We start from the raw sequence: 14,008 nt of genomic DNA, 5'->3' as shown, positions 1-14,008 counted from the left end.
TGTGCTTTAATTAGGTCCTTTAATAGAGGTTAAACGTTTTGTACTTAAAATTTTAATAATTATTTTAAAACAATTTGCTATTAGTTTTTAATATCACAGTTCGTCATGGGTTGAAATAATATAATTATCGAGATCTGATGGCAGTGTAACGTTGCTGTTGTACTCTTTAGCTAAAGCCCAATATCTTCTTCTTAAATGATGAGCACTGGCTTTGGGCTGTCTGTTTCTAGTGAAGATGCCTTTTTTGTTTCCACCGACTCTGGTGTAAGCTAAACATAAAATTAACAAGTGATAAATTGTATTTATAAATTTAGACACTTACTTGATCTACTAAAAATTTTTGAAATGGAAGAAAACTTACTCTGGGCAGTTTTGAAGTCGGCGAAATTCCATATGAATTCCCCTATAAAGAAATTTTCCTTTCTTAAAGCATCAAAAGCCTGGAAATGTTTGGACATCAATTCCACCTGATATTCCTCGGACCAAATATAACTGGGTGTCTAGAAATTAATGAAATGTTAGATACGATATTTATGAAAAACATAATATTCTTACAAAATGTAAGCCTTCCAAAGTATCGCCTCCATATTCCTGGATGATAACTGGTTTTTTGAATTTTTCATGCCATTGTCTAGCCTCTTGAATCACATAAGTTGGGATGACATCTAAGTTTCCGCCATTACTATACCAACCATTGTATCGGTTAAAACTTATAATGTCAACATATTGGGACTAAAAATTAACATTTGATAAAAAGTGGTAATGATAATCGCAGAATTCTTACCGATTGTACCACACTTGCACTTTGCGCCTCTACAATTGTTGTTGGTCGAGATCTATCCAAAGTCTTTACATGTTCTATAACTTGTCTAAAAAAAATTAACTATCAAACGATTTATTAATTTTATAAACTCTGTGGTACCTAAAATAGTCTTTAGCTTGAGCATATTGAGTCCTAGGTTCGTTAGAAACTGACCACATGATTACACTAGGTCTGTTCTTGTCTCTTTTGATTAATTCCGATAACGAAATTTTGTGTTTAGCCAGCAGCGTTTCCAAGAAGAACCTTGAACAAACAAATTAACAAAATCTTCGGTACCCAAATAATCGATACTTACTCTGTATTAACAGCAGAACATTCGTCAATGATCATGATTCCATATTCATCAGCGAGATCCATGATCTCTTCAGCATAAGGATAGTGGGACGTTCTGTAAGCATTGGCTCCAACCCATTTGATTAAATTGTAATCTCTTATAATCAACGGTAGATCTAAACCTTTTCCTCGAATGTCGGAGTCCTCATGCCTACCGAAACCGTGTAAATACACCGGATGGTTGTTAATAAGTAAAGAAGTATTAGTCCAGCTGATACTTCTTAAACCTACTCGCTGGACGTATTTATCTATCAGTTGTCCGCAATGATCATCGTAGAGCTCCACCTGAAGAATAGTTTAATGAGTATTTCGTACAGTATTAAAATAAAATTACATTACTTGAAAGTTATATAAATAGCCTGGTTCAGGATGCATAAGGTAAGGCCACCACAAATTTGGGGAATCCACTCTTAATATTCCTTGAGTTTCACTGTCCAAATTGGTGGCTACGATCTTGTTTGTCTTGTCAACCAGGCTTACTCTGCACGACATGTTTTGGGCGTTTATCAGGGTGACGTTGTATTCCAACCATGCTAAACAAATCAATTACAAAAGGAACGAAGTTAATGAGATGTTTAACTTACCTTTATTGTCTCTTATGAAAGATTCAACAGATATGTCATCGATATAACTCTTTGGTGTGGTGTAAAGTTTAACTGGCCTATGGATTCCAGCGTAATTGAAGAAGTCAAACGTGTAGGTTTGGATTAATCGGCCACTGTAAATTGGTTGGTTAATAACCATTGGTATTATAGTAAATTTTAAAACGTACGTGTCTAATTCACCGACTTTTCCTTGCGGAATCGTATCTGCGAGCAGAGTATTATCGCAGGCCACAGTCACACGGTTTTCCTTCCCGTACTTAAGATAATTCGTTATTTCAGTGTGGAATGGCAAATGTCCAATTTCATGACTCATGACTAATTGGCCGTTAATCCACTGAAAGTCAGGTTCGTTTAACTTTGAAACAAAATGCGACCGGAATTACTTACCACTTGGGCAGCATAAGAGACCGATTCGAATCTTATCCAAACTCTTCCGATATTCGACCAGTGTTGCGGAACGAAGAAGTTTCGGTCGTACCACACCAGCCCAACATAGTCTCTCAGGTTCGCATCCGTCGTTATATCGTTGTAGCTCGAAGGTACTGGCATCAATTGTACATCTTTTCCAATTAGCTAAATTATAAAGAAATTGATAAATGAAACGGTTAAAATACATGAGTCAAGTTTTTGTGGTCTGAAATCATAAATCTTAACCAAATAACTAATTTGCATATATATGTATAATTTCAGGTTCTAATGATCTGACCAGGAATGACACAATATCAATTAATTAACAAACGTTATTTAAAAAATACTTTTGTGTTAACAAACAATATCAGATATACAATAGAAATTCTTCAATAAAATTATCTTTATAGTCGATATTAACATACTGACATCATAAATGTATAATGTGAATTGGATTTTTTACAAAATGATATTAAGTAAATATTTAGGGTCGCTGACTTGTGGATAATAAATTTGCACTTTTTGACATAAGCTCTATAATTAAATTTACATAATCAGAATATATGTAGTGGCAATATAATTTATGGGATACTTAAATATTACCCTCGCCGTTATAAATAATGTATTCAAAACAATTGAGTATCAGAAGATAAACAAAAATAGTCCATGTTAGATTTTGTATGTTTAATTTTCATTTACATATTTGCCAGTTTACTACAGTTGCTTAACATTGTTTGTGTCATCTGAAATTATTAGAAAACAATTTAAACTTGAATTGCACATTGTTTTTATTATTTTAAGGAATATATCCATAAACTAGTAGATTTATTACAAAGAAATATGCAATATGCTAATAAATTTAAAATCAAGTTTTGATTACACAATTTATGTCTTAATCAACAATAAATTTAAAACAAATATACTGAAAATATAATAAAATTCAAATTTATGTCTTAATTAATATAATTAAGTTAAAATATAATATAATATTGGGCAACGTTAATCTTTTATAATTTGCCGGCAAATTTATTCAACTCACACTTTTTAAACTTTTCTTGTACCAGTGGTCCTCGAATCCTTCAAACGGCCTGGAATTTTCAGGCAAAGCGAAATTCCACAGTCCATCCAAAGACAAAACTTCCCTAGTTTCCGATTCCTTGGGATATAATATACCACCTTTGTAGATTTCGCACGTGGCGACGCAAAATAATGTCGCCAACAAAAATTGGATAAATGCCATATTCAATTTAATTTATACTGAAACAGAAAAAAAATTAATTATATAAAAGTCATCCCGTTTAATTAAGTTTTGTAGTTGGGTGTAATAATAATTTGTATTTGAGTTGTAAACGATTCATTTCCTGCTGAACATTCCAAATATAGAAGGATTTAATTCATAATGATGGTTTTTATCTCAAACGAAATCAAAGATCTTAACACGTTCGTGTAAATTACTAACTTGATGTTATAATAACTCTTTTTAATTCCAGGAATTGTAATTGCATTTTTTAATTATGATCATTAGAGGACTCACTAACCTTCAGCGAGATTACTATTGTATTATAGAAATTTTATTAGACGACGGTAAAGGTTAGATTTTTTTGGATTTTCCCCATTATAAGAAGTCGTATAAAGTTGTGCAGATCCGTATGTCAATAATGAACAAACAAGGTAATTACATGGACATGAATGAAAAAACTATTATTTATTACAATTACTCCAAGATTATTTTAATTCATATGATAAGTGTGCTTATTGACACAAGACGTTAAATATGCGTATAATGGTGTCAGTGGATCTGGAAAATTGATTTTTACTTTGCTACTTTGCTAATATATAGGAATATTAAACGATTTCAAATCATAATTGGACTAATGAACCTTTTATCAAAGTTAATACACTTTTATGATTTAGGTAAATAGAAACTTTGATAATATATGTTATTATTTAAAGGTACACTATAAAAAGAAAGTAAATTATTCTTTTGTTTGTTAAATCTATAATCTCATTATTTATAATAGCAGAGTAACTGCAGTTTTATATTTTGAAGAAACGTTGATCGTTTAAAAATTTACAATTACATTTTATCTAATTCTAAATTATATAAATGCAAATAAGTAACTGCAGTTTTACATGTAAAATAGATCAAATCAAAATTTTGCTTATTACAAATTGTTACAGCAGTCTATTAATAGGAATTTAATATAGGTTACACGCAAACGACATTTCTGAACGGAGTAAATTAAAATTTATTGTGCAGTTCACCAAATTTATCGTCTCAACTGCGACCTAAAATAATTTTGCATGGGTTTTTTAATGATGTTCTATGGGTTACAGGATTGCATTACCACCTCAAGGTTCATTTTCGCTTGCAGTGTTCGCCGCTACGCACCACGCATAGACCGATTCACACTTGAATTTAGCACCTAGACCTTGCATAAATATTTTTTTTTAATTTTATTGTTTCTCTTTTTCTACAGTAACACAAATTTTATTTAAATTTTATTAATCATATATTTATTAAAATGTATTAAAAGCATTGGATCATTTTTTTTATTTTAAGAAAGAACGCTATATTTTGAATAATTTCAAGAAAATATATTAATATTAATTAGTTTAATTAAGAACAGTCCGAAATCGTGAAGTAAGAGGATTTATACTAATAATATAGAATTCTCCTTATTTTCGAGATTAGCATAATTATGCTTTAATAAATACTTATATCTATAAACTAATTATATTTATAAATGTTGATGCCGAATTTAATTTTAATTACTACTTAAATGCATTAACACTAATAAAAAATAGTATAAAATATTATATATCAAGAATAAACATTTAATTTTAAAGACAAACGTTTTAAAATGAATTACTTGAATACTGTTTTAATAATTGTGAAAAGCAAGTAACGTAACAATAACATACCAAAAACACACAGGTATCAAATATTCACTCACACTCACTTTTGGGAAACTATATTAAGTTGTAGCAAAGGTAAGGAACGCAGTATAAATTATGTGTTTTCGGTACAGTACACTTGCTGTTGATCAGAATAAAGTACACTGTTTTTGTTTTTATACCTTGAATAAATATTTGCATTATTTTATATCACATTAAAGTTAAAGTACCATCACATGCATAAGTGGTCTGCCACTCGACGTCAGGCTGTATACGGTCACATTCTATATTACCGTGCACTGCCTACTCCACACGACATCGTAAGATGAGAGAGATTCCCAAATGTGTTATCGATTCAATGTGAATTGTTATTGCGAATAGAAGTCAACAAATATTAATCTAAACGAAGAAACGCTTCGTATACGCGTTTCTTAAAGAACAAGGGAAAAAGTGAATTTTATATATAGCGAAGGAAGAGAACCTCTACATGTTTTAGGTCTTTCATTATAATATAACATTTGTTATCAAGTATTTTAAATTTAAAAATTGTTTTTGTAATTTAATGTTCCATATAATAAAATAAATACAATTTTGTGATTATAAAATGAATTGGGAAACACTGGCCATTCTGCAAACCGACTTTCTGAGGACTCAGATGATTTACATTTAAGAATTCAATCGGAACGCGACGTGAATTTTTTGAATTATATGTTACTCATATTCAATTTCAAATTATGAATCAACAACAATGTTGGAGATTCGCAGCCATTTTCTTATATTCAATTTTAATACTGAAAAAGACAAAAAAAAAAACACTTTGCGGCTAATATAAACAGTAGAAATGTTCCGACTACAAAATACACACTTACACAAAAAAATTATAAAATTGAGTAGTAGAAATAATTTTTAAAAAATCCATTGTTGATAAAAATATGTCAAAATACTGTATAAATAAGTATAAAATAATTTTAAAAATCACGTAATTCATATAATTTAGTAATTCTATTTATTCATTTATTTTTTCTCAAATTTCTAAATATTTGTATAATATTAAGTACAGAATCTCATAAACAATTTAAATAAATAAAAAAGTACAAGATATGTTTAACTGATTAAATCTGAAAACGATAGAACGAATAAACATTATTATAACTAGCATATTATATATGTTTACTAGTTATTACAAAATTATATAACATGAAAACCTAATGTATACATTTTTTTTAATTTCCTACACTTGATGCTATTCAAACTGTTTGAAACAACATTTAAAGAAAATCATTTATTACATTACAAATGATGAATGAGTTATAAGATACAATAACAAATAATGTTCAAAGAAACAATAAATAAAAAACAAAAGTGAGGATCTTTTTTGAACAAACCAAAGTGGTATTTTTGAATTCATAGATCCAAATTCTGTTTTCGTCGCTTATTACAACGAAAAGTATGTTATATTGTGAATAACTATTGTTATTTTATTGTTTTAATTTTAATCTACATAAAGAAATTAATAGTAAAATTGTCCATAAAATAAAGTTTTAAAAAAGTAACTGGGTGATGTGAATCATCACTGTTAACTGTTTATTTAACAGCATAAAAGTAAATAAAATTAACAATTTGCCATTATTATTAAATAGAATATCACATAATATCATATCATATCATATAATAACATTTAAGTCATTGTCGTGTATCGTGAAATTTCAACTCATAGACATGAACAATTTCTAATCACTCGATCTTTTTTATTATATTTGTTAATAACATATATTATTATTTCATAACATTTAAAATGTTTTAATTTGCACTATTTTACGTTTCGTAAATAATTGGTTTTGTTATGAAAATAGCTAATTTTTATTTCTGGTATGTAATACTTTAAATATTTTTAAAATATATCACATTAGCTCAAATACTAATTTAAATCATTTTTAAAATAATTATATATAAGATTATTTTAATATTCGTTATTTAAATAATCGCTTTAAATATTGTAGCTGATTCAGTTTTTGAACCTAAACGATGCAGGGGAACAGAATGTGACAGTCGAGGTCAAGCGCTTCGGAAAGTGACACTTATGCATCCGATAGTACATAAAATATCTTCATAAATCAGTAAATGGATTATGGACGAGGTACAAGTAGTAGATAATATCTTTTATGTTGTTATTTTATTTTTAATTTGTGTTTGATAAATATTTAATATTTAACTTTTCAAACAGATTCGGGCGACATATCATCTATTGTCGATTCCTCTCCTTTGTTCTTGTTAATACATTATGTATTAGGAATACGATCATAATTAGTTTCTTGTAAACAATGGACCGATCTAAAATTCAGTCACCAGTTTGTGTGTACTATTTAACATTCTCTTTGTTCGTTTTTGTTGAAATATTCATGTGAATTTCAGATTTTGCAAATTTTATGCACATTTTATTTATGTTGAATATCAAAATGGAAAACAATAAAGGTTTGGATAAAGAAAATGTTGTATTAATTAATTTATATCAGGATACTGGGTAAAAGTAACTTGCAAGAGATTACAAAAAGTAAGCATAATAAATTTAATATTCAATTCAGCGAAATTAATGGAGAAAAGGACGCATAGATAAACATTAATTTCTAACGGGCACTATAATTTGCAAACCACATCAGATATTAGAATTCGATTAACAGAAATAATGTAATAAGTAAATCATAATAATTATCATTTAATTGGCTAGTTCCAGGATTTGAAGAAATTAATTCTCTGACCGGATAAAATTGTGTGTACAAAAGTTATTGTCTGGCAGTCTTGGTGATTCCCATTATTTTTGCAATTCCATTAGAAAGGTAAACTTGACCCTGACATTGTCCATATAAAAAATATCTCATTGATTTTGAACATTAAGATAACAAAGAAAAAATAGAAAATGTTTTTACACGGTTATTATTGGAAGTAATTTTTTTAACGTTGCTTTTTATCGGAATCCACAATTAGATAATATTAAAGAAGATCATCAAATACTTTCTCTGTTAAATAAGATTCCTTAAATGCATAATTGCATCAATAGGTAGGTATTACTTATAATTCGCACGGTGCGAAGAATTACCAATGAGAATAAAATCCCATAAGGTAAATAACATTTCTATTATTTAATTGCCTTTGAACATTATATCATCGAATAGATTAGCATAACCCGATATAAATGTTTAATTAATTTTTTCTAGTTAGGCATCAAACGTGGATATGATTTTTTATAGTTGTAAGTTTGTAATTGTCAAAAAAAAAAAAATATATTAACATGAGAATCTATAAATAAATTATAAATAATAACCACATTTTAAACTTTGTTGTGATTTAATACTCATAAATTTTAATTTTAATTACATAACTAATAATTAAAAGTCAATTGTTTAATTGGCTTTAATGATATATTATTTATTCTCGCAAGATATATAATTTTAATTCAACGAGACAATTGAAATTTTAACAATTATTTTATTATTAGTACCCAATCCGGTTTAACCTAACTTAACTGACCTAGGATATATTTGAGCACCAAAAAATGTACAAGAAGAGACTGACAGACGTTTATGTCGTCGTTTTTGGGAGCAGAACAAGAAAAAACTCTATTACAATGGTGTTTAACTAATGTTAAGGTCATATCAACTTTTTCAACTGATTTTAATTGTTACGACATTAAGATAAGAACCACAATTTAAGATAACTTGGGTATTTTACGCTTCGAGCTTGTTTTAAAAGAAAGGGAAAGCAGCTTTCGTAATACCAAACTAATTTTTATATCTGTGTGAATGGAACGATTCTAATGTTGATTATTTTATAACAAATAATGAGTGGATGACAAAGAAATTATCCAAAGAATTCTCACTATTTAAGATGCGCTTAGTAATTGTTGTACGCATTTACATATTTAAGAATAGGAAGACTAAGACAGGATTCGCCGTTTCTAATTTGTTTCTTTCTTCAGTGATATAAAATCTGGTTTATTCGTCGGTTAAATTTCATTTTATTTAAGTTTCGAATAATTCTAATCAAAATTCATTTTAGGTTTTCAAAATTGTTTGTTATAACACTAATTCATACATTTGGAGTACATATAACTTGCCATCAAATACTGATAAGTTAATAAATAAAGTTTCACCATAAATTTCGCCGTTTTACACTTTTAACATTAATTATTTGTCTAGTGAAATAATAGTAAATTAGCCAAAATTTTATACGTTAAAAAAAATTAATACTTAAATAAATTTAATACATACCAAAGTTTTTGTTGAGTTCTTTAGAAAATAAAAGAAATATATACTTAAAAATAAAAAATTTCGAAAATATGTTGTACTCAAAACAATTTTTATTACTTTTAAATATATAAAAACTTTTACTATCAGTTTTTATTATTTTATAAAATAAAAAAAATTACATAGAATTATTATTTAAAATTTTTATTTTTACATCTGTGTGATTTAAAATTTTGTTTTTAATTATTTAGTAAATTTTGATTATATGTAACTTGTCGTCAAATAGTGACAAATTAAAACATAAAGTTACACCACTGTTTTTTACATTATTAATATTAATTTTTCTATTTAAATACAACATTTTATACAAATATTGCATTTTTTGTTGAATTGTCTAGGACCTACAAAAAATAATAAAAAGGAACAAAAATACGTAGTTATTATGGTACCATACAATAATAATAAATTTATTAAAATTTTATGTTCTAGAAAAAAATTACTACTTAAATAAATTTATTATATACCAAAATTTACTGTTAATATAAATAAACAATAATACAAGATCTACGTTGAGTTTCTTATGAAGTTAAAAAATGCATAATTTAAAAATAATAAAAATAAAACATTTCGAAAATCCACAAAATAGAATTCGCCTAGAATTAATTAATAAAATAAATTTTGTGTACATAACACTAATATGTCACTAATATATCAAAAAATAAAGGTTCAGTATAACTGTTTGTAGTCTTACACTATCATCATATTTATTCTTTTATAAAATGAAAAATGCCAGAATATGCAATTTACTTAAAAAAATTATAAAAGTTGAACTTCATACCTTTTAAAGTTGTTAACATAGTTAATACTAAACTTAATTGTCAAAAAAAGCTTAATATAATCATGCTTGGTTTGAAATTACCAGAACTCTTCAGTATTATGCATGACGATAAATATGTGGTATATGTAAATAATACGATGTTATCACATGTATTCGATAATGACATTTATTAATGGTTTTTCTTGAAACATGATGAAACTCTCCACAAATAATTACTTATTATTAATGTATTTCAATTCATCATCGCTATCTTAAGTAAATATACTTTGCAACCAATGGCCACAAAAAAAAATAAAGGAAAAATAAAAAAAAACAAAAATTAAAACAAGACGGAAAATTTAAACGTTAAAACTGGCGTCGAGTGTTAAAAACATTGAGATAGGGTAGTGAAACAGACACTCACTCAATTATCCCCAATATCCGTATTAAAATGTTTCCCGGTTTGCAAGTGGAGATATGCACGTTGTTTCCAATCGTCGGTGCGACACTACAACATGTTTACGATCCGCACGTTTCTAACGAACTAACATAAGCTGGTCGCGTTTCGCGGCAGACATAACCGGCCCGTTTCACATATCACAGATTGTGTGCCTTTGTTGTTGTTAATCCAGGTAATCAGCCACCCACACTGTTTGTTTTCCAAGTCGAACGGGACTGAGGTAGAAAGAAATGAAAGTCTGGAAGCAGGGATTAACGACTGAAGGCACCAGTACTACCTTTCTCTGTTGCAGAAATGCAGATTAGTGTTGAGCTGTTGAAAATGGGCAGGATTTTGGATCTTTTGAAATAATCCAGAATTGCAAAGGAGCTTCTATTCACTTATTTTAAACCAATGGAACAGGGATTTGAATATTTTTAATGATTAATTACAGTATTAAATAATTATATTTACAAACAATTAAAAAGAAACTAAGTAAAATTTAACAAATAAATATTTATTATTTATTAAACTGGAGAACTGTAAGTCAATTGTGACATTGTTTACAGAACAGGTACCATTTGTTTTGTATTTCCTCACTTAAACGATCAAATAATGTTCTATTTTATTTTCGATTTAAATACCGGTTTCTTTGAAAATTTGTATTATAAACAGAGTTACTAATATGCTTCCAAGGTTAAAAACACATTAATCTTCACGGTTGTTTGAGATTTCTAGACAATGATGAGATTTGCTGATTGAATTGTTTTTGGACTTGCGGTGTCTTAGTTTTCGATGGGATAATGTTGAGACGTCGACTAGTTTATTAATAGTGTCAATAGATGTTATCAAGCAATAATAATAATAAAGCTGCAGTCTTTATTTTTCCCACCAATAGTTGCCAATACACGACGGAAAGTACCAGTTATGGTTAGTTGTATGAAGTTAGAAAACGTCCTATAATTGTGACATCCACATGAATGAAAATAAAATAAATAAATGTAATAAAAAATATGTAAACATAATTACAATTACAAAAATCCGGGAAATATTATACAAAATTAACCGGAACCAACAATAAACAAATATTATTTTGTTTATGTTGTTGTATTATGTTTTCCATATCACACATGTTTATATGTATGTCTAATTTATTATGTGTATATCATTACTGGTTCGGCTGGAACAAAATGCGAAAATAACTAGTTAAAATCACAAGACCGGAAACTGACAATGTTCTCAATATTATTAGTGATTAACACGCATTATAATTTAATAATTACATCCGTAATTTCAAAATTTTGAAAAAACAAAAGATATGAATAATATATATAATAAATATAAAATAATTCCACCATTTTATTAAATTAGGTTGAATCAATTAATTATTACATCAAGGAAAGTTTATCTACATACGGGGTGTTATCTTTACCTCTATGGCGTTTAAACTTGTTTAAGTTACGTGCAACTCGGATATAAAACAGTATGCGTTTCCTTTTTAGATAGTTTTATTAAAATGTAAATATAACCCAGTAAAATAACGAGATAAAAGGATAAATAGAGCATCACGAAAAACGTTTAATACAATAAATTATTCCACTATTTCGTAAATGGAAATTTTGATAAATTTAAAATTTATATGGGTTAGACAAAAAAGCTAACATTTGAATCAATGTTTGAAGTATTATCATTTATTTCACTTAACTGAACAATCATACACAATTCTAGAGTTGCAATATGCATATTTGAAATACTTCTTTCTTGGTGTGTATTTTATGGTATTTAAGATTTTCTTATGATTTATCAATATTGACAATTTATAAACATATACAAATATTTAGCGATACTCGAGAAATGTAATATTAAAATACTGATTATTGTAAAATCATTATACCAAGAAAGATTAAAAACAGTTTACACTACAAGAATTAATTTAATGTGGAATAATTTATTATTTCGCAATAATTTCTATATTATCTATAGTATTGAAAAACGCGTTTAATTAGTTGAGAAATAATATTTATGTTGTCTACTTCTAACTACATAATAGGAGTTTAAATGCTAATGTAGTTTTATTAATTCACTAAAACTAATAAACTAGTTTTTTTTATTTATTAAATGCTTTGATATTTTAAATTATTTTTGGTGTAGTAGACGTTTTGACTAACGCAAAAGGCCATAGCGAAATTGTAATAGTATTACACGTATAATTTCATATTCTATATACCACTAAGCCCAAGAGACTTATCAGTGTTCATTTCACTATTAAACTCACATTGGTAGAACTCATATCTGGTTCAACTTTAATAGTAAAACATGTTCATAATTTTAGATTTTTATAATTGAAATGGATTTTCATGTAAAAGCCATGTTTTTAATTCCTTTTTCAATTTGCCAATTTGTGACACATTTCGGAAATTTTCTAGTGACTTGGACAGTTTTGTCTAGTAATTTAATTTTTCTCCACATTTATTTAAAAATGTTAAGCTTCTTTTGTTTTCTCTAAATCTTCCTTGATTTCATATACACTTTAATAATGATTTCATTTTTAAATATAATTTTTTAACATCTAGTAAATCAAATTCGGTATACGTATTTTCTTTATTACTTATATTATTCAGTGGCACCTCGTGAGATTTGATACTGGTACGCATAATTAACCACATACAATTCCCCTATAGTCGCAAGAGAGATTTTTCAAACCTCAAAAGCAACTTTTATACGAGATATCTTCATTAACCTTTGAAAATATAAGGCATAGCCGGTAAAATAATTTATTCATTACTGTACTATCTGATCCGCAGTTATTTTTCCCGTATTTATTAAAGTATTCAAATTAGGAATTGAGTGGTTTAATTCTTTAACAATAAACAGTATGTCATAGTAATTTAAACTGGAAATGTATATTTATTTATTAAAAAAACAACGGCATTTCTTAAGTTTTCTTTCGAATAATTACTGGTCGACGCCATATCATATAAAAAAGATGCAATATTAAAAACCATCCCACAACGGAATCCACCAGACTAAAAGTTGGCAATATTCGGGTAGGTATTTAGAGTTATCTCATTAGCTAGAGGCACGCCTCAGCTCATCTACCATTGAATCAATAGTCCGACCTTAAAGCGCATGCGTGTATGTTGGAACCAAACAGATTTCATTCAAGATTTATTTATGAAACGAATTGGCCCAAAAGAGGCACGTTTAAAAGTGCCTCTAGAAAACTTGTGAACAAAATATTCATTGAAATTTAATATAAAAATGTTATTACTTGTTTAATTGTTCATTTTACAACATATTATCCTTCTATATTAGTTTAAATATTAAGTTATATTCTATTTTAAAGAATAAAACATAAAAAATGGATTTTTTAATATTAACATTATTTCAATAAAATCATATCATAGTTTATTAAAATATTCTTAAATCTTTTTCATTAATAAT

At 27.5% G+C, this 14,008-nt stretch overlaps 1 protein-coding gene across 1 annotated transcript; it reads right to left on the bottom strand.

Moving 5' to 3' along the window:
* On the bottom strand, nucleotides 1–10,706 carry LOC109600292 (beta-glucuronidase). The gene is made up of 12 exons (XM_049962261.1): nucleotides 10,550–10,706; nucleotides 3,209–3,426; nucleotides 2,149–2,334; nucleotides 1,929–2,095; nucleotides 1,741–1,874; nucleotides 1,496–1,689; nucleotides 1,119–1,441; nucleotides 923–1,066; nucleotides 785–869; nucleotides 556–732; nucleotides 362–500; nucleotides 1–269 (listed from the first exon to the last, which is right to left on the bottom strand). Exons 2-12 carry the CDS (start codon nucleotides 3,407–3,409, stop codon nucleotides 94–96), a joined length of 1,926 nt encoding a protein of 641 aa, XP_049818218.1. The 5' UTR covers nucleotides 3,410–3,426; nucleotides 10,550–10,706; the 3' UTR covers nucleotides 1–93.
* Nucleotides 10,707–14,008: the final 3,302 nt, after the last annotated feature.

This window comes from Aethina tumida, chromosome 1 (genome assembly GCF_024364675.1).
Source record: "Aethina tumida isolate Nest 87 chromosome 1, icAetTumi1.1, whole genome shotgun sequence".
Classification (NCBI taxonomy): Eukaryota; Metazoa; Arthropoda; class Insecta; order Coleoptera; family Nitidulidae; genus Aethina; species Aethina tumida.
This window is presented reverse-complemented; position numbering and strand designations above follow the sequence as displayed.

What these genes read in the sequence shown, in the direction of transcription:
- LOC109600292 (XM_049962261.1), bottom strand. Translation starts at nt 3,409, where the DNA reads ATGGCATTTATCCAATTTTTGTTGGCGACATTATTTTGCGTCGCCACG. An exon ending in TTTCATAAGAGACAATAAAG is followed by an intron (nt 1,690 to 1,740) that starts GTAAGTTAAACA and finishes TGATTTGTTTAG; the next exon opens with CATGGTTGGAATACAACGTC. An exon ending in GTGCAAGTGTGGTACAATCG is followed by an intron (nt 733 to 784) that starts GTAAGAATTCTG and finishes GTTAATTTTTAG; the next exon opens with TCCCAATATGTTGACATTAT.